General features: G+C 38.2%; 1 protein-coding gene across 8 annotated transcripts in view; it reads left to right on the top strand.

Annotated features, from left to right (window-relative positions):
* rbm26 (RNA binding motif protein 26) overlaps positions 1-22435 on the top strand; it is an 89633-nt gene that overhangs the window by 58074 nt on the left and 9124 nt on the right. For all 8 annotated transcript variants that reach the window (XM_059646513.1, XM_059646514.1, XM_048532699.2 and 5 more), the window contains exons 17-22: positions 1702-1869; positions 3251-3355; positions 5266-5469; positions 10468-10554; positions 15909-16022; positions 18366-22331. In XM_059646513.1, the coding sequence (XP_059502496.1) occupies positions 1702-1869; positions 3251-3355; positions 5266-5469; positions 10468-10554; positions 15909-16022; positions 18366-18455 (768 nt within the window). In that variant the 3' untranslated portion in view covers positions 18456-22331. The remainder of the gene's footprint in view (positions 1-1701; positions 1870-3250; positions 3356-5265; positions 5470-10467; positions 10555-15908; positions 16023-18365; positions 22332-22435) is intronic.

Raw genomic sequence — 22435 nt, 5'->3', positions numbered from 1 at the left:
ATGCCTCTTAAAAAATCTCCTCAGCAATCACCTTCAGAACTCTTGGGTGTAGTCCATCTGGTCCAAGTGATTTGTCCACCTTGGATTTTTCAGCTTCCCTCGCACCTTCCCCCCCCCCCCCCCCCCCCCCCCCCCCCATCCCCGAGTGATGGCCATTATGCTGAACTATTCTTCGTGACTCCATTGAAGTTCTGGTATCCTGGTAGTGTTTTCCACTGTGAAAACTGATGCAAATTGCTTATTTAACATTTGTTTGTGGACCATTATTACTTCTCCAGGCTCAGTGTCCAGTGGTCCAGTGTCCACTGTTGGCTCTTAGATTTTAGGGATGATTGCAAGTGTTTTAAATATCTGACATTACCAGCTAGCCTATTGTAATATTTCATTCCCCCCCCCCCCCCCCCACCCCTTTACTGCTATTTTTAAAGGCTTCTTAGTAATCTGTCTTCCCAATAATCTTCACCACATTGTTTGCTTTTTCTTTCCTCTTTTACGCTGCTCCTGTCTTCCCTTGTCAGCTTTGGTGACCTTGTCCTTTCCTGAGTATGTTTCTTTTACCTTGGTTTGAGTTTCTGTTGTGTCTCTTGAATACCCTTGGTAATGCTTAGCATTGCTGTTCCACCCTTTTCCGTACTAGGCCCCTGTTTTAATCAGCTCTGGTCAGTTGCTCCTTCATGTCTTTGCAGTAAACTTTACTCATTTGAAATGCTGTTACACGTGATTCCAGCTTCTCCCTCAATTGTAAGGTGAATTCTGTCATATTATTGTCATTGCCCACTTGGCATGCCTTCATCTTAAGCCCCCTGATCAAATTACACATCAGGAAATCCAGAATTGCCTGATTCCTAGTGTGCTATACCGCAAGCTACTCTAAAGAAACCACCTTGTAGACACTCCATGAATTTCTTTTCTTGAGACTCACCATCAACACGATTTTGCCGATCCACCTGCATACTTAAGACTCCATGATTTTTCTAATAGAAAAAACAAGTTGCAAAGGTACTGTCTCCCGATTTTTCTTTTCTTTTCCGCATCCTGACCACTGCTCGGAAGCTTGTACGCAACTTCCTTCAGAGTCTTTTCTTTTTCCCTTTTGCTGTTCCCAAACACTGCACATTCTGACTCCATTTTACTACTTCTAATCCATTCAATTTCATTTCTTACTAACAAGACAACTCTGCCCATTTGTCTGTCCTTTAAATAGAATATGTGTCCTTGGATATTTAGTTCTCAGACCTAACCCCTTGTCTCTGTGATAACCCCAACATCATACCTGCCAGTCTCAATCTGTGCTGCAAATTCATTTATCATGTTTCATGCATTTAATACAACACCCTCAGCCCGGCATTGACTGCCCTCCTTCTCAAAGTTATCCCCTCATCTGCTGTGCCTGAAATTAGGTTCCTGACCTTTTCCATATTCTTTGTCCTGTTACTTGTTCTGGAAACTTCAATAACTTCTGCTGAGCTCTCCCCTCTTTAACTTCTTTCACAATTTTCACGCAACTGAACTCACCTCCCACAGCTTTAGTTACACGCTTTGCCAGGACTTGGGTCCCAGTATGATTCAGGTGGAGTTTATTCATGAGTATGAGTGTTTGTAATGTTGAGAATCTCTGCCATGTTTTTAATAAAACGTGTCCTCTCTGCGAAAGTTGGATCCAGGGTACTCAGTTTCTTAACTGTTTGAATCAATATTTAGATTTTGATATCAAAGCTGGAGAAAAACAAAAAGATGAAATCAGAAGACAAAACCGAAATTATGAAAACATTGCAAGCCTTAACCAAGAGTATAACCAAACTACAAGATGAACTCAAAGCAAGTGGAACAGGCTCTACTGCTCCCAAAACAGTAAAAACCAAAGCACAGGTATTGTATTTAATTTGATGCCGTTTTGAATGTCCTGTTATTAGATAACAAATTTTTGGTTTTCAAAAATGAAATAATGTTAACAGTTTAAAAAGTTTAATAGAACATAGAGCACTACAGCGCAGAACAGGCCCTTCGGCCCTCGATGTTGCGCTGACCTATGAACTAATGAATTCTTTTTGAATGTCTTACGAGTTGAGAATTTTGATTTAAAGTATAATAGTGTATTTGCAGGAGTGGGTTATTCTGCCTTTCCAGGCTACTAGTCCATTCAATAAAATCATGGCTGATCTGTGATCTCACCTCCATTTTCCTGTCTGCAGATCAAAGTCCTTGACACTCTTGTCTGTTAAGACCCTATATAATTCTGTCTTGAATACATTTGATTTAGCCTCCACTATCTTTGGAGAAAGAGAATGCCTTAAGGAACCCTGAAGGAAAAAAAAATCTGAGTCTTAAGATGGGAGATCTTTAGTCTCCCCATAAGAGGATGCATACTGCTGGTATCTCCCCTATCCAGTACCCTCAGGATCTTCTGTGTTTCGGGAAGATCATCTCTTATTCTTCTAAACTCTGATGTGTGCAGGCTTAATTTGTTAAACTTCTGTCACGTGGAGTGAGTTGAGTGAACTGTTTCCAAAGCTTTTGCATCCTTCCTTCAATAAGGCGAACAAAACTGCTACAGAGCACTCCAGCTGTGGTTTCATAAGCCCTGTACAAATGCATTCAAACTTCCCTACTTTTACGTTCATTTTCCTTGCAGTAAATGACAGCATTACATTTATCTTACTAATTATTTATTCTACCTGTGTATTAACTTTGATCACCACCAGCGACTATCTTGTTTCATTTAAACGATGGATTGATTTTCCACCCTTTCTGTCATAATGGGCAAGTTCACATTTGCTCACATCCTAGCCCATCTGCCAACATCCTGCTCAGTCACTTAACCTGCCTATGTCTGTTTATGCACTTTCTGCAACCTATCGACAGCTTAACTTGGCTATCTGTCTTGGTGTCATTGGTAAATTTAGCTGCTGTGCATTCTTATCTGACTCTCCCACCCCCACAATCCAAACAACTATTCATCATAATGTTCACTCCTTGAACATTTCCACAGAAACCTGTAGAAAACTCACCAGGGAACATTGTCATGACAGTTCTGCCCAACGCTGAACCTTCTTTTTCACTAGAATGCCTATGGATAAACTGAATAACCAAAGTAAAGCATAATTAAACTTCAGATCTTGTTTCAAATTTTTCATGTTTTGACTCATTTGCCACTTAATTTTGAATTCTGCATAGGTTAATAAGTGAGTTACAGTTCTGCAGTTAGACAGTTACTTGGATTTAAGCAAATACTGAATTTTTCTTTCATTAGATGCAAAGAGAACTACTAGACACGGAGTTGGACTTGTATAAGAAAGTACAGGCTGGAGAAGATGTCACTGGACTTCGAAAAAAGTACAATGAGCTTCAGCTAGAGGTAGGAATAATAATAACAACAGTAATTCTGAGGTATTAAGAAATTGCATGCATTCATGTTCATACTGATATATAAGTATGTTTCCAACCTGTACAACTCAAAAACTTCATTCATTTGGATTGGAGTTTGCATTTCTCAGTCTGATTTACGATTCTTATAAAGTTAGCCTTAAGGCTTCCTTTGAATAAAACACAAACACTTCCAAGTCAAGCTCATTTGCTTACTGTTGGTTGACAATTTGCCGAAATGTTCTTACGCATTTGGCAAAATGCCTGGTCAAAGGAATACTCCGAAAGTTCATGCAGTTATATACGCATCCAGTATTGTTATTGCATGAAATCAGTATATGTAAACTACAAGCTTCTGAGGCCGAATTAAAGTTGCTAAGATGAGGCTTCACGGTGTTATGCTTAACATTCAACGACAAGCTCTGCTTGCTTTGTTGGGTATAGAATTCGTTGCTGACATCACAATCACCATGTCGCCAGTCTCAAACCATGAATTGGTATAAAAGTAAAAACAGGAAACTGGCAGCACTGACCAAGATTAACAGGAGATGGCAGCATTGTCTGCCAGTTCCAAATGATCATTCGAAAACCATATAATGCTTGTTTTCTGTGATAATGGGAACTGCAGATGCTGGAGAATCCAAGATAACAAAGTGTGAAGCTGGATGAACACAGCAGGCCAAGCAGCATCTCAGGAGCACAAAAACTGACGTTTTGGGCCTAGACCCTTCATCAGAGCTGTGTTCATCCAGCTTCACACTTTGTTATAATACTTGTTTTCTATTCTTTTCTCTGCTGGTATGACTACAACATTTAAACATACGTACTGTGAATCTGACAAACTGATACTGTTGTGAAATTTAACATCTGAGCACAATTTTGAAATGCTTGCGCCTCATTCGTGATGCTTATACATAATAGAACTGCAACAAAAACAAAGTTGCTGGAAAGCCCTGCAGGTCTGGCAGCATCTGTGAAGGTAAAAACAGAGTTTACGTTTCACGTCCTGTGACCCTTCATCAGAACTGACCTGTTCTGAGGAATTGTCACTGGACCTGAAACTTTAACTTTTTTTTTTCCCCTTCACAAATGTTGCCAGACCTGTTGGGCTTTTCCAATACCTTTGTTTTTCTTCCTGATTTACAGCATTCACAGTTCTTTTGGCTTTTATTACAATAAAACTGCATCCTTTATATTTCCGTTTCTTTTCTATTTGCATTTGATGTCGATTGGATTGTTAATAGAGCATTTAATTTTGCAGCAAGTAATCTGAATCAGTTATTTTCTGCTGATTTACCTATTTGTGCATGACTGATAAACATTTCATTGAAGCGTCAGCCAAATGTTTTCCTCCCACACAATGGTTAATTACTGACTTTGTGCCTAAATTGAGGAAAAATAGTTATTAAATTTTTTGGAAAATATGTCCACTTCTGTGCATGCTTAAATAAATTCGGACAAATAACGTAAATGCAGCATTCCATTTGCGTTGATACGAAAAATAAATTTTTTTTTTCCTGACACTTTTTGTTTAGCTAGCCTAAGATTTTCTTGCTGCTCCAGTTGTCCCCAGTTCTGAAACAAAAACTGAAATTGGTCGCATAACCCCAGTTCTATTGAAGGGTCAGCAAACTTAACTCTGCGTTGTCCTGTAGCTATTGCAAGACTTTGAGTTTCACCAGCAATTTCTGTTTTTGTTTCAGATCTCCAGTGTCTGCAGTTCTTTTGTTTAACTTCACGCTTTGGGCTCTGCCGAATTCTCAACAGTTCTAATGTTTTTGAAGAGTTCCCTTGTTTGCAAAACAGGATCTGAGTTTTTGTAATGCGCTATAGTTTTCATAATCAACATTAAACTTGCTACATTATGTCTTATTATGTAATGCGTTGACACTCATGTTGCAGGCTGCCAAACGCGGGATCCTTTCCGCAGTTCGTGGAAGAGGACACCACTCTAGGGGACGAGGAGGACATCGAGGTCGCGGTAGAGGGCATCGTGGACGAGGCCGGGGTGCACCTTTTCATTCTGTCGTGGACCATCGCCCAAAATCATTGAATATATCTGGATTTTCAGAAAGTGACCAAGATGAAGTCCTGCCACATTTTGCAGTATGTACTTTTGGTATATTTTAATTCATTTAGCACGTTAGAAGTTATGCTGATACAGACTGATCTTATTCACTTGTCCATGTGTTTGATCATGACCAAAAGAGTATAGGATTACGCAGTAGGATGTCATTCATGTCTTAGTATCACATAAATCGAACACATACTCCCTACTGCATCAGTCAGATTTTTTTCCTCTTCCAGCTATATTTGGTTGAGATTGGTAAAATGAGTCTTAGATTAAGGAGCACCTGTTAGGAACCAAGTATAGGTTATGAAGACAGGTTTTACAAAGCCTATTGACTGTGGTGATTTATCACAGCATCTCTAGATTTTTGCCTACATAACCACTGTAACAGCATTTACGAGAATTTATTCTTAGATTAGGTAGTTTTCTTGCACGCAGTATCATTTGCATATTATCCTGTGTGAGAGTTATTTTCCCTTTCCTCAGAATCTGCTCTCTGGTCTTCGTTGCTGCTGTGAAGTTAGGCATGCAGGATTTTTTGACATATCTTGGCGCTTAATTTTTCTCCAGCAACCTATTTGAGAAGTAAAGTGTAACGTGGAAAATTGTAAGCACTGACTGGTACAGCAAGCAATTAAAAATAAAGTGGCATTTGGCCTTGATTGCAAGAGGTTTGGAGAACAGAAATATTAAAGTCTTGCTACAAATCTACAGGGCTACGGTGAGATCATGCCTCGAATGGCGTGTCAGTTTTATCTCTAATTGAGGAAAAGTATATTTAAATTGGAGGTGGTAGAGTGAAGGTTCACTAAATTCATCATTGGCTCCTGGAAGGTGATTCCACGATGGGAGTCTGAGTGAGTTGGGCCTGTACTCTTCAGAGTTTAGAAAAAAAAATCAGGGTACTCTTAAAGCTTGTAAAACCCAAGATTCCAGTGGGTTTGATGGAATAGTCACGGACAGAGTGTTTCTGCTGGTTGGGCAAAATAAAACACAGATGCAGTGCCAGGGCAAGGGAATGATCATTTTGGACTGTGAGGTGGAGAAATTACTTCACTCAGATGTTAATCTTTGGAATTCTCCACCCCAGATGATGTGTGGATGCTTCATCATTGAATGCATTTAAGGCTTGCTTAATACATTTTTGGTGCTTCAGAGAGGAGACTGATATGTAGAAATTGGTGGGAAAATTGAATTGAAGCCCAAAATCAGTCACGATTTCGTTGAATGACAGCAGGCTTGATGGGCTATATGGTCTGTTCATGCTCTTGCCAACTCTGGGTGTTGCCTCAGATTTATGTCTGCTATTGGGTGTTGTGTCGCAAGATATTAATGTTCTATTAATGCCACCTTCTACCCTGCTTCTGGCAAAAATGTATCTGGTGCATTCAAACTTCTTTGGTCATTTAAAAATAACTGTTAGCGTCAAGTACTAGATAACATGTCATGCTGGATAGGTTGCCAAAGGCACATATTTTTGAAAAAGCTGTCATGAAAGGATCAAGAACTAAAGGGCACAGGTCTAAAGTCATCTGCAAAAGAAGCAAATACACTGGGACAAATTGTTTTTGAGTGTTATGTTCTGGAATATGCAGCCTAGAAGTTTGATGGAGGCAAGTTCAATCAGTGCTTTCAAGAAGGCAGTCAGTTACTGTGGATGGAAACAATATAAGGCTTGTCTTGAAAAGACAGGTGAATGGCACTAAGTCGATACTCATTCAGAGTGCCACTGTGGTTACATTGAATGAAATGGCCTCCTTCAACACTGGAACAATTCTGTGGTTGATGCAAGAATACGGATTTCACGTGTGCCTCTTGAGGGATTTTCCTGCAGCATCAATGTAGATGGTGAATTAGTTGCAAGAAACTGTCATACATATCTTGATTGTAATGTTCTTGGTCTGTTTTTGTTGGCACGCAGTTACAGATTCCTTATACAAAATAAGGAAAGGGCATTTCAATCGTCAAGCCCATTTGTGTGATTTGCAATGCTCCATCTTTACTAGCACTAATAGATCTTTGATATTCCAGAGGTGTTCTGTAGCTGCTGTTCACAGTTATACAGAAACTGAACAATTGGCTTATAACAATGTATCTAGTAAATTATTTTTCAGAATCATTTATTGTTAAAGCATGTTTCTTCGAAAGCATTAAATCACTGATCGCCATTAAATTAGTATATCTATGCAACATAGAAATGTCCGTGTTGTCTCTGACACGTGGTGCCACTCAGGAAATTGAAGTCTTCCTTTTCACACTTGGCGCCCACATGCACGCACATACAAAAAACACCACCTCCCCAATAAGGATTTTGTGCGTAGAATAAGTTCTGCTCCCGCTCTTGTGTTATCAGTTTGACACTATATATAAATCCCTCTGAAGTTACTTCCATGAAATAATACTTGGTGTCTTATTCCTACTGTGTTTATTCCTTCCATGAGTGAGAAATATTGATTCAACAGTACTTCAAGTTTCTAACCAGTCCTGTCGAAAGGACTTGGCTTTATTCTCAAAATTAATTCTCTCTCAAGAGTTGGCTTTGTCAGTCGAGGATAGCTTCAAGAATCGTGACTGAAATCCCTAAAGTTTGTTTTTGTTTCTCTTTTTGGTCTGTTGAGCCATAAACTATTCTACAAAATAGATTTTTTTTAAGGTAACTTAGGAGTCTCAAGTTTTGTGTCTCACACTTTGCCTTTTAAGGCTTCTTAGGCAGCATTCCTTGACATTCACTGGCATTATCATGACTGAATCCCCCCACAATCAACATCCTGGGTGTTATCGTTGACCAGAAAATTGACTGGAGTAGCCATATAAATAGATTTTCTATATGGGTAAATAAACAGAAGAGGAGGTCAGAGAAAAGGAACCCACCTTTGAGTAACTCATGCCCTGACTCCGCCAAGCCTGTCCACCATATACAACGTGCAAGTCAGGACTGTGATGGAACATACCCCGCTTGCCCAGGGTGAGCACTGCTCATAAAACAATTGAAGAACCTTAACACTATTTAGGAAAAAGCAGTCCATTTGATTGGCACATCTACAAACATTTATACTCCACCACCAAAGTAGAGTAACAGCAATAATTTGTATCTACAAGATGCACTATAGAAATTTATGAAGCCTGTGTAGACATCCCTTCCTATAGTCACGTTTACCATCACCATCACGTGGTAGAATAACGGTAGCAAAAACAGAGGAACACCATCTCCTGCAAGTTCCTCTCCCGACCATTTACCATCCAGACTTAGGGAATCTCATTGCTTTTTCAATGGAATTCCCTCCCTCATGGCATTGTGGATGTACTTAGAGCAAATGAACTGCAGCACTTCAAGAAAGCAGCTTACCATCGCTGTCTTGAGGGCCGCTAAGGTTGGCAATAAATGCTGTTCCAGCTGTTGGCAGCCTGATCCCGTAAGATCATGAAAAAAGTATGTGGGTTCTGGAGCAGTCCGCCTGATAGCCCCATTAATGACTGATAGGATGCCTAACTTAATCTGCAATTGGGAGATAAATAAATGAAGCCACACTGCTGTCTTGGGTAGTCTCTTTATGTAAATTCTGAACTTTTAAGACTTCAGAGGAGCCTCAACCAGGAAAATTGGGAATAAATATGTAGGGCCTCTTCTATCAAAGCCAACTTATTGAAAGGAGGCTGTTTTAAAACATTTGTACCAAGCTACATATACTCGCTGGTGGCATGAACTTGTTCAAAGTATATTTTCTGCATTATCACCTTCAGAAATTTTGATTGCAGAAAGTGAGTTGGTACAATTTAAATTCCAACATTAGGGTATAAATAATAAATGTTAGTTAATTATATTTGACAAAGCAAGTTTTTATGGTGTGCTCAGTTAATCCGTTACTGCTACCGCAGATAGCCAAAGTCAGAAAGTGTAACAACAGACATAAACAATGGAAGGAGAAGAAGCTGCGTGGCAGTAAAGAGGGAAGATGAAAATGGATAATAAAATGTGAGGCTGGATGAACACAGCAGGCCAAGCAGCATCTCAGGACCACAAAAGCTGACGTTTCGGACCTAGACCCTTCACCCTCTCTGATGAAGGGTCTAGGCCCGACACGTCAGCTTTTGTGCTCCTGAGATGCTGCTTGGCCTGCTGTGTTCATCCAGCTCCACACTTTGTTATCTTGGATTCTCCAGCATCTGCAGTTCCCATTATCTCAGATGAAAATGGAATTGATTTTTGTCTTGATCTTGTGGTGGGGGTTCATATGATAGACAAGTGGCCTCCTGTGCATTAAACTTGTATGGTCTGATTGAATGCAGTGAAAAGGAGCACTTCCTGATTTGACTTCACTCGGTTGCCTCACCCCAAGTTCTAGAATTCATTTCCTAAATCTCTCTTTATTTCCTGTCTAGCTTTAAAACTCTCCTTTAATATCTACCATTTTGACTAAGATTTTATTCCATCTTCCATCTGCCCTAACATATCCTTATGTGATTCACTGTCAAATTTTGCTTGATATTGCTCTTTTGAAGTACCTTGGAGCTTTATACTATTTTCAAATGCTGTATGAATATAATCTGTCATTGTGGGAGCCTTCTGTGTCGCCTTCATGATTTAAACATTTATGACAAGCTGCTGTCTGTTAAGAATTCTTTTAAGAACCTGTATTGAATGTTGCAATCTCCAGTCAAATGCACTACAGCCCATCCTTTCCAGCGGGTGCTTTCTATAGCCTAGAAGCCAATACTTGTCAAAAAGCCTAGTGTAAAGAAATTTGTATCCATGTATCTTATATATGTCTGTGGTGAAATATGTCACTATTGCATAGTGTGTGCTAATTAGAGTCATGTATGAGCCCCCTTTTTATTCAGTTGAGTTATTTTAAAATCTTATTCAAGTGCAGTATTTCACTGGATGCAGGTTTTCAGTTTATGTCCAGCAGCATATTTATTTCTCATGAATACATTTCCATATTTAGTTACCTTGAATAAATAGGCTGAAAATGTGACTATAAAATCAGCATTTGAAATTTTAATAGTTAAAGACTTTATTTCTCTTTTTTAAGCAATTTGGTGAAATTGAGGATTGTCAGATTGATGACTGCTCTCGCCATGCAGTTATTACTTACAAGACAAGGGCAGAGGCAGAGGCTGTAAGTAAATGATTTTTAATAATGTAAATATAAGATTACTTTGTGTGTGAAAGTGAGCTGCCTAATCTTTAAATTGATCACTCATTTTATGAATAGATCTCAGACAGTGAATGCACATGCATGGCAATTTAGTGAGCTCATCCAGTTTCACTATTACATATCCTCCCTTAGCATTGTGTAGTTCATTGTTTGTGATGGTTTATAGCCATGAAACTTGAGTAGTAAGGTATCATTTCAGTTTAGAAAAGATGGTGGAAATTATAAACTGTTTTTTCTAAGTTACTATCATGTATTCATTTAGATTCTCCAGAATCTGTTGCATGGCTAACATGTGAACATTTTTAGCAGCAAGGTGTGAATGCTTCTTTAATAAATTGGAGGGTGACTTTATTTTTGGTGTACACTAGAATAATATGAGTGGTTTCTTGAATCTTTGCGTATCAATCCTTTATTGCTCCATTTGGATTATGTTATTGTTTGGTTGTGTGATAGGGTTGTGTTGTAATACAGGAATGCCAACTTTGCTGGACAGAGTTCATTTGTAGTCTATTCAAGGTGTGGTCTGAGAAATACATAAGTGTATGTACAGCAGGGTCTTATCAAATTTACTACAAGCTTAAACTTGAAAATTCAAAATTTGTACCTGGGGAGTGTGATATTCCACTATTGTCATTAAAAGTGTACTTATTTCTGCATTTCTCTCACTAGTCTTTATTGCATGATAAATCTTATGACTGTACCAACAGTACTGGTATTCTGCTAATATGTCAATGTTGATTTGCTTCGCTTTTGCTTTAACTTAAGATTTTGGTTTTCAGTATTTTTTTACTCCAAATTTTTAATGTTAATTTATTGCTCTGTATTTTCTAGTTGCAGTAAAATACCTCAAAATATAGTTTCAGGGTTGTGTGCACAGATTTTGTAAATATTGGGATGAAGGAGGCACCATTCTTTTTTCTTGTTTTTTGTAGCTAGGACGGTAACTCAAGTGGCATTCATGTATTTCAAAAATTAGTTTAATTTGATATGCAATCTTTTGCAAATTGGTTTAGTTCATTCTGATGTATCACTGTGGGAGGAGAGTAGGATGCCAGCTTTTTAAAAATTCCTCTGCTTGATTAATTCAGTTTGCTCCCCATAGTAGTGTTGCTTATTCAGAAATTGTGTTCATAATATCTGCTCACCTGCATTCTTTAAAAAAAGTGTAATGTTCCAGTCAATTAAACTACATGTCTGGTACCATCCTCGATGGCTTAAAATTTTCTCCAGCTGGACACTGAAAATTGAAGACGTTGTTTCCACTTTCCACTGTAAAGCAAATTTATGACTGAATCCATTGCTCCATCCGGCCACATTCTGATTACATCGGACAATGCAGAGCCTTAGCACCTTGTTTGTGTACAGCTGATTCTCCACTTTATATATTGTACTCTACAAAACTGAACTGGGCTGGTCATATAAATGCTGTGGCTATAAGAGCATTCAGAGACCAGGAAGAATGCAGCAAGTGACTCCCTTTTGAACCTTGAGGCCGGTCCAGCATCTGCATGGCACAAGTCAAGTGTGTGATGGAATACTCCCCACTTGTCTGGATGAATGAACAACAACATTCAAGAAGCTTGACCCAATCCTGGACAATGCTGTCAATTCGATTGGCACCGCATTGACCAATATTCACTCCTAGTGCTCAGTACAGAAGTATGTGGCACCTGCAAATAAATATTCAGGTCAGAATGCAAGAAATACCAAGTGGAAAGAAAAAAAGTATTCAAGTTATTGGTATAGTACCAAAATTTGCCTTACCAGCACAAAAGTATTTGGCCCCCATTCTGATGCAGGCCAGAAACCAATCTGTTCTCTTCCCATGTAGTTACCTTGATGAATTTTCACTAAATGCATGTGCTGGTGGCCTTCAAGAAAAGAACGATATTGAGTTTTTTTTTGGAGTGGTAGAACAACATTAGTGGGGACTTTCCAATATCCACCTATCTTCTTTTCTCTCCATCTTCGGACCGCCACCCCCTCTCTCCCTATTTATTCAAGAACCCTCACCCCATCCCCCTCTCTGACGAAGGGTCTAGTCCCGAAACGTCAGCTTTTGTGCTCCTGAGATGCTGCTTGGCCTGCTGTGTTCATCCAGCTTCACACTTATTATTTCCCAATATTAGGCATGTTTTAATTCTGTCTTAGTTTAACTTTAAAACTGCATTCCAACAAACTACGATGTTGCTCAGAAGTCCGTAACACATTATTTTATTCATGTGTGGCAGTCCAGTTTAAATATTTTTTCCATGTTAAATCATTTTTAGCAGTATTAAAACTGAGGCAGTTCAACGCAGAAATTATGAGAGGCATGGATAGAATCGATAGCCAGAGACTTTTCCCCAGGGCAAGATTGACTACTATGAGGGTCATAGTTTTAAGGTGTTAGGAGGAAGGTATAGAGGAGACGTCAGAGGGAGGTTCTTCACCCAGAGAGTTGTGAGTGCATGGAATACTTTGCCAGTGGTAGTCGTGGAAGCAGAGTCATTTAAGCGACTGCTGGATATGCACATGGACAGCAGTGAATTGAGGGGAATATAGGTTGGGTTATTTTATGTTTGGATTAGAATTAATCCATGGCACAACGCCATGGGCCGAAGGGCCTGTACTGTGCTGTACTTTTCTATGTTCTATGTTCTAAATGTGTCAAGGAAAATTTTCTGCCAAAAAATGCATGATGAAAATGTTAGCGGATTCTACTGGTTCATGGAAGATTTTACTTGTTTGAGTAGTATGTAAATAAAATCTAACAGTACAGCAAACTTTGTTTTAACTGGCACTCGATTAAACCGGCACAAGTTTGCTGAACACGCACACAAACACCAGATTCATGATAAATGCTTAAATTGGTACCGGAACAAGTGATTGCACCTAAAGGGAAACTCTGTCTGGAAGAATCCTTTCTTGAACTTATGTGAAACAGTGCTGTGGATAATTGAAATAGCAATTGACTGGAAACTTCGGATAAGTTCAAGAAGAACACTTTATCTTTCTAACAGACACTGGTCACGTTTTACAAGTTCAGACATTGGTCACACTTCCCATTTTGTTCCAAACAGAAGGTATCGATAATGTAGGATGAGTGCACTACTGCTTTCAGCATTTGACAGAAAATTGTAGGTTGATTATTGGTGTAGGCTTACTAGATTCTTCATGCCTTGAACTCGCTTTTCATTTCTCGTCCCCTCCCCTCCCCTCCACAATAAAATGGAGGTGATTCTTTTCTTGGCTGTACTACTTGCTTTCTGCTGTAACTACTTGCACATCCTCTAGGTCTTTAGTATTGTTAATTTCTCTTTTATCAGACCATTATCACTTTTGCCATTAATCATCCCTTGCACCCTTTTCCCTGAATCTGTTCCTCCTTGCAAGTTATTCATCTGTGACATTTGCAAATCTAAGGAGTAATCTCTGACCTGAAACATTAAAGCTAGCTTTCTTCCTCCATAATCGTTGCATTTTGCAGGTTTTTTTTCCTGTTTTTTTTTTCTCTTCAGGCTTTACAAATTTTGTTTTATACTTAGATGCCCTTACAAGTCTTAGTCTTCAAATAACAAGAAAGAATAAAATCATGATTTTTAATTTTTTACTCTTTAAATTGCTTTAACATTTGTTTTACTAGGTCAATGAATTGTAAATATGATTTTTTTGATGTGGTTCCTTTGTACTAGATTCAAAGTATGTTTTTACTTTCAACAGTTACTGCTATCCGGGTGCAGTTTTTTTTCATAAATCTATTCAGAGATGTTACTACACACGTCCCTGGAGCAGGTCAGACTTGAACCTGGGTCTCCCACCTCAGAGCTGAGGACATTACCACAGTGCCATAACAGCCCTCCATATCCAGATATACAGACTTGAATCTATATATGCTCATATTTGAGTACAAGTAGAAATAGAATACACAATGTTTATTTAAAAAAAAATGTTCTGGGATCTGAAGAACTCGGTATCAAGACGTTGAATAATGTTTCTTAGTACTTTCCGAATCTCCTGCATGCCTTTCTGCTCCAGCTGAATTAATGCATGTATCTCAGTCTCTCCTCAGAACTAGTTTCTTATCCCTGATGAATCACACTGCATTCCATGTTTGGTTTTGACGATGTAGGGCAATTAGGGATGGTAATAAATGTTGGCTCAGCTAGTGACACACACATCCCACGAGCGAATAAAAAAAAATTAAAAATTCTGCAGCCGGACGGTCAATCTACATAATATTAGCTATGGACAAACAAATTTGTGATTACTTTTAAATTCTTAATGGCTTTGTTGCTATTCTACCACGGACATTTAGTTAAAATTCATTCGTGGGATGTGAATGTCTTTGGCTAGGCTAACATTTATTGCCCATCACTAATTGCCCAAAGGGAAGTTAAGAGCCACCTAAATTGCTGTGGGTCAGATGCCACATGTAGGCCAGACAGGGTAAGGATGGTAGTTTCCTTACCTAAAGGACATTAGCAAAAAGGCATTTTTCTTCCAACAAACAACAACACTTTCATGGTAATCATTCAGTACTTCATTTCAGATGTCTATTGAATTCAAATTCAATCATCTGCTGTGGCAGGATTGATCCCTGTAACATTACTTGGTCTCTGAATGAATAGTTTAGCATTAACACCACTGGCCATTGACTCCCATGAATATAAAATTGATAAAATGCAGCTTCTAGCCTAATATTACTGAACATAATTACAAATTTATCAGAAGTAGGTACATTGATTACCACAAAGATAAAAATAGGATATTCCCAACTTTTGGATCATCTTTCTGCTTTCTGTAATAAATAGCTCAGTATTTTTGTTTCCTTCAGTGGGCCTCCCTCTGTGTCTGCATATTGGATGGAGGAAGTGCACTTCTTGTCTCTTGGAAATTTCTCTTTCCTTTAGCATATTTTGGTTTAATAACCTATATGTTCTTTATAAGTGTCAAAATGAGTTTGAAAAAAAGGGGAATAGAATGCCTTTACCTACTTAGTTCAGCTTCTGAAATATCAACTGCATTCTCTAGGATTTTTTTTAGCAGCATTCAGTTTTAGTGGCCAACTAGTTGTATTTGCATTTAATTCTCCAGATGGTTAGAGCAGTAAACAATTTGTTATAGTTTGTATTGTACAGTATGCTTTGCATATTCAATCAATATGCCATTTACTAAGACCATCCTTGTTTCTGGTACTTTGGAGATCCTGATTAACTTGGAATATTTATTCCAAGAACTTATTATATAACCTATGTAATTAGAATTAGTCATCTTGCATTTTGAAGTAGTTTTTGTTGAGGGTATGACTTTTCTTTGTGCAATGTGGATTTTAGGCTGCTTTACATGGAATTCGCTTCAAAGGACAGGACCTTCAACTTGCATGGTTTAAGCCTGGAGCTGCCACCGCAACTACTGAACCTGAGGATGTGGAGGCAGATGAAGAGGAGGTACATATTCTATTAGAATAATTCTGCTTTCACTTTTAGAGTCACTGTTTTGAATTTGCTGTTTGATTACGTTTAGTGAGGATAAAATGCGAGTAGAACTTAAGACAGCTCTACATGACAGTACTGCATTAGGTTGCCCTGTATGTACACATTCTTAGCTGACCTGTGATGCCTGTGTGAATGGCACTCTCATCTGCTGATGAGTGAATGGGGGAACAAGATAAATTGAAAGACAAGTACACAGTCGAGAAATACAGCCTCTAGAGAAACTTGGGAGAAGTGTGACAGAGAAGTGCACAGCCATAGTTCTTATATTTTCAAATGCAGCAAAGCTCCAACACAGTAAAATTTATTAAGGTGTTTTAACAGGACAAAATATCAGCAATAAAAAAAATTGCCCTACAGAAAGAGATATTAGAGCAGTTGATCAAAAATTTGGTTGGAGACTTGGGAGTTAAAGAACACTGTAACCAAGGACAGAAGGTAGACAGCACAAAGAGGCAATCAAAGGACTATTTTGAGCTTGTATTTTAATTTTGGACAAAGTGTAGCGATTTCTGGCTGCAATGCAGAGTGACATCAGCGCTGTGCATTCATTTTCTGTACCAGCTGGGGTTGCCATGAAAGACTGTCCTCAACTTCTCTCCTTTCATGAGATATTGTGACCCTCAGGTTAAGACACTACCAGTTATCTCTCTTTAATGAGAAGGCATTCCAGTGGCCCACTAGGACTTCAGTGATTTTTATTGTTAGTCCGTGACTCCTCTGCAGCCTTTAACATGTTTGACTGTGTCATATCTTTTAGCATTTGTACTCCATTCTCTATCTTAATGGGGCTACCCTCCCTTAGTTCCACTCTTAACTTGTCCAGCGATCAGCAGAGACTGTCTAGATCAATGTTTTTTCTTCCTGTGTGGTCATTATGGGAAGATTCATTCTTGCCACCACACCCTTTCCTTCCGTACACTGTCCGTAGCCAGTATTGTGTGGGATCAATTTCTGCACGCCTCAACGACATTCACTTTTACTTCTCCCTCATCTTTCAATCACTGCCTTGTTGTGAAACTGTTGTCACGCTTGACTCTGACCTTAAGGGAGTTTATCTTTTGAATTCCCCAATTAGCTCAGGTTTTGCAATGGCTCCTCGGTGTCATACAGAATTGATTATTACCTTGATGTTGCTAGCTGTTGTCAGATTAACGACATACCACCTTTTTGACTGTTTCCTCATGGTTTAATTCATATGGCGCATAAGGATCCAAGAATGCATTTCATGTATTTAAGTAATTTCATTAACTAACACTTACCAGGACGTTAAATCAGGAAAAAACTTTACCCAACTTAACATGGGGTTTTGCCATTCAGCAATATTAATTTCAGGAAGAACGAAAGCAAGTTTTAGAGATGGTTTTGCTGATAGCTTCTTTGAAACTACATTAGCAAATCATATTGTGATCTTTGCAAAGAAAATCTATTGCGTCAAATAGACCAAGCAAGCTTCAGACTTCAACAAATTCTATATTAACAAACCACTTGTTTTTTGCAAAATCTAATTGAAATGTCAACTATCTGTCAGATGGTTCAATATTTGGCCATATTCCTTTTTAAATGAAGTGAGCATAACCTTTGCAAAACACAGTACTGTTGCACAAGATAATGAATTATTTAAAAAAACCTTTGAATCAGAGTGCAGACAATTACTTCAATTTAGTCTTAGCTTTGTGTGTTTAATGTAGTTGTGTGCCTGGCATATGAACTGTTCAACATTTTTTTTTCTTTATTCATTTATATAATGCGGCCATCTCTGGCTAGGCCAGCATTTGTTGCCCATCCCTAATTGCCCAAAGGGCAGTTAAGAATCAATGGAATTTGTGTTTTATCAACCATCACTGTTCTCAAGTAGCAAAGGCCTCAAGTTGGCAAACTGTGGTGTTTGATTTTCATGTGCAGGTCAGTTTTCATTGCCTTTGTTGCTTTGGAAATCAAATACCAACAATATCTTTTATAGCTGAAACACCAATGTCTCATACGGCTTTTAGTTGTCACGTGGGAGTATAGGCAGTTGTGGAGTTCAGGATTTTGACCCAGGAACAACTATGTGTGCCAAGTCAGTATGGTATGAGATTTTGAGGGAACCTTCGAAGGGATTGTAAATAAAAAAAATTCTGCATGCTCCTGGAATGTGCTTTCTCATTGGAGATTTGGAAAAAAGTCTCAATATAATTGAAAAAAGTCTTAATATACATGAATTACATCATACGTATCAGTTATTGTTGCAGTTCATTGGTATGTACCACTTCTAAGTGAAATTTACTTTATTTTAATGGAAGAATTTCTACTCAGTTTCAGGAAGAGCCTTTGATTGATGACTTATTGCTCCAAGATGATGATGATGAAGAAGATGATAACGAACCACGTTCATGGCGAAGATGATCAAAGAGCGACCAATGTTTACTTACAGAAAGCTATGCTGTCTGCATTCTAAATCATAATGTGATTTTTTAAAAAGAAAAACTAATGTACTAAAGATTGTAGTGAATTACCTGTAATAGTTCAGAAGCACTGTTTGGGGTAGAGTGTTAGCAACTCATTACAGAGCTACTGTACCCAATTGGAAGAAGTGAAATGAAATTACGGCTTTAGTTGCAGCAGGAGGCATGTATGTAATTCATTTTTTAAAAATTCATTTTGTGAAACTTGGTATACAGATGTTCATTGAACTTGGCCTAACAAGGATACCAAGACTTTATCTGTAATTTACTGATTTGGTCATATGATCTGACCAAACTAAGAACATTTCAATGTAACTACTATAATTGGTTCCATGTTGTTATGGAATGAAAGTTGACATTGAATCTCCGTGGATGTTTTGAAAAACTGAGACATTCTAAGCTTTGCGATAAAGCAGAGAATTTGCGAAGTACTGAAAAGTGCTCTTGTTTGTTAAAAGTTATGTATACCTTTATTTTGCATAGTTTGTTTTAGGCTTTACTATGTATTAGCCTTGGTTTTCTTCTGTTGGATTTGTGTATGTATTTTACTTGAGGGTTGATTTTAAACATTCATTGTACAACAGCTCTGTCAAAAGTCTTTTTGACTTCTGACACGTTTAAAAAAAATAAAGAAATGGAATGGTCTAATATATATAAAAAGAAAAAAAAACTATGTAATATAAAAGAGAATTGGTTACATGTAAAAACACAGACCATTCCAAATCCCCACCAAAATCAGTCACAAAAGAGCTTTGACCAATTCAATTTCTTTTAACTTAAGAAAGTTTCCTTTGCAGCAAAGGGGTGATGGTAAGTACAATTCTACTGCTTAATGCGCATTGTCTTTTGTTACTTTGTGGAACTTCAATGTGTTATAAGATTTGGCTAACTTTTTGTTATTCAACCAGTAGCAATAACTTTGACGTTAGAGTAGCAATGAGTGTCAACGATTCGTGTTAACGAATGTAGTGGGAGAAACTTATCAGCATTCCTGTACTGGAACAACTTGTTGGATTTCTTAATTTTACTTGTTAGTTGTTTCACTTGGCTTACTGTGTGGTTATCTGCTGCAGTGAACAGGTTTTTATTTGTCATGGCGACACACGTCTTGCTTCTGCAAATATTTCCGAGAAATAGAATAATTGAATCCCTGCAATACAGAAAGAGGCCATTTGGCCCACTGAGTTTGCACCAACTCTCTGAAGAGCATCCTACCCAGACCTACCCTCTCTCCCCATCCCCATAAACCCCACATGGAATTTTTACCAGCGCTAACCCACCTAACCTGCACATCTGTGGACACTATAGGGCAATTTTTAAACATGGCCAATCCACCTAACCTGCATTTGTTTTGACTTTGGGAGGAAGTTAGTGGAAACCCATGCAGATACAGGAAAAACATGCAAACTCCACCCAGGCGCCCAAGGCTGGAATTGAACCCAGGTCTCTGCTATTGTGTTACAATAGTGCTAACCACAGTGTCACAGACGTTAAGTTTGCATGTTTAAAATTTCTATCTAAGAGGTGCTCGGTAAAGTGAGACCTAGGACTTAGATATGATAAAAATGTAAAATACTGAAAATACACAGCATTTTGACAGATACTGTTTTCAGAAGCATTTTATCAGGCTCATTTAAGGGAAGAATGTTGTCTACTGGTGATCATGCCATAAATTTGGATAGAAACGCACAAAAAAAAGTAACGGTTATTTTGTGTATTATTTTAATCTTGTCACTGTTACTGTTTAGGAAACACTGCGTATTTTTGTAACACAAAGCATTTACACAATCAGTTGACTGGTTTGGGGAAATTCTAAACTATTTCCAATATCTATTCTTTATTTCATTGACTTCCCACTGGATGTTTTAATGATGACTGCTTTGCGCTGTCACTAACTTCGTAACTGTTATTTGCCTTTGTCCATGAGATACCTTCAAGGAGTCTTGGGTCCACAATGAATGACTTTCAAAATAAAGTGCTGCGTGAAGTCTTGCAGAGGTTACCTTGAAGTAACCGATTATTCTATATGGAAAGTAATTGCAATAGATCTTTAAATAAGCAGATTGCTGTCTCAGCCATTATAAGACATGGTATACTGCATTGGGCTGACTTTTCCAATCTGCAAAAATTGCTTTCCTCTTCTAACCAATGCATCTTAGCGAGGATAAGAATTCATCAAGTTGTAATAAAAAAAGCGGATGCTTGGAACCACAAATTACTATACTCGCTACTGTTTCCCAGACAACCACTGGAGACCCAACAAACATTGTTGAGTGCATCAAAGTGGCTCAGGGACTCAGGAGGAAAAACCTCTGCTTTCACAATGTGAACATTGCAAGCAAGCCCGCAATTTTATTGCTAATCCATAGTTGCATTTTTAAAGGTGGTGGTGAACTTTTGATAACTGACCTGCTAGGCCATTTCAGAGACTAGTTAGGAGTGAATCATGTTACTATGGTTCTAGTATTCCATGTAGACTAGAAGAGGTAAGGGCAGCAGGAGCAAGGCCGGCTTTCGTTCAGCTGCTATCTGTAAGGTTCCTCTTTGCCATAACTACTAAAATCAGTTGCTCCGAGATTTGTGTATTTCTCCTGTAACACAATAGTTGTGCTCTTGTATGATGTCATGCAAAATAAAATCATGTTATAGGGAAATCACTATAGAAAATCACTATACTGTACAGTAGAAAGTTTGCGTCATCCAGACAGCGTCAACTATTAATCAGTCATGTTACAGCCAACTCAGGTTAGTGAAGCATGTGTTATTGCAGAAATACTTGTGTCTTTTTTCTTTGCGAAAAAGTGTTGAGAAAAGATGTGTGAAGCTATGCAAGTAGAAAAATAGATCCAACAACTTCAAGAAGAAGCTTTTTGCTAATATTTTTGTGAAGAACGATGGGAACTTGAAAATAGAAACAAAGCTGTTATGGATTAAAATGACTTGGCCATTGTTACAGGGGTGAAGCATCGTAAAGGATTGGAAAATGGCCAGTGATGACATGAATTTATTCAGTGCACAGTTGATATCCATGAACCAACAATATTCCAATAGAGATTTACAGTCTATGCTGTGGAGTTGAGTTTTGCTTGAGAGAGAAAATAAGTTGAGGTTCCAGGTTTTGTTATCCAGTGAGTACCGTCAGAAATGCTAAGAGAATGCTTGTGAATGTAAGGAAAGTAATAGGAATTCAAACATTGGTATGACCTGGCATGCAGATACTTGTGCAATGATGCTTGATCCAATGAAGCCTTACGTAAAATCATGCTATTTTGGTCTCTGAATAGTAAATTGTATTTGTTTCTGCAACAGGTCCAAGATTTGCTGTACTGTAAAGTTGCTAGAATTTAAGGAAAGTGACCAGTCAGCATAGGTAGATTGGAACTAGATATCAGAAGAGATCCTTTTTGTGCCCATTTTATTGCTTGACCTTTATCTCAAACTCTTTTTTTGATTCCTTTACAAAGAAAAGAAACTTATGTCTTTTGCCTTTTATTTTAGGGATCAATTCTTGCCTTCCCCCTCTCCTGGTTCCCTCCAACCCCAGATCCAAACGTGCCTCAAATAATTCCTCATCAGTCAGTTTAAAGATACTCTCAGTATTTCTTTAGCACAAGGAGAACTAAGGTAGTTTTTTTTTACAGTGTGTCAATTACTCATTTTTTGTGCTTCTCCCCATTCAAGAGCTTAATACAAACATGAGTTGACTGCCGTTTTTATTTTTGCAGGTATGTTTTATGCATCATGAAATTTGTATGAAATGTTCAGATGGTGACAGGAATCTGAGACTGAGCGCCAGTGCTGACTGTTTCCAGGATAGGTAAGAGTTACATTGCTAAAATTAAAACATTTATTTGGGTTTCCTCTTGGTTAGTCAGTATGAGAGAGTATGAATGAAACAGCTTCTCCCCTGTGGGTGTTTAT

Source organism: Stegostoma tigrinum, chromosome 6, assembly GCF_030684315.1.
Source record: "Stegostoma tigrinum isolate sSteTig4 chromosome 6, sSteTig4.hap1, whole genome shotgun sequence".
NCBI lineage: Eukaryota > Metazoa > Chordata > Chondrichthyes > Orectolobiformes > Stegostomatidae > Stegostoma > Stegostoma tigrinum.
Note: the sequence above shows the minus strand (reverse complement) of the source record. Positions and strands in the feature narration are given on the sequence as shown.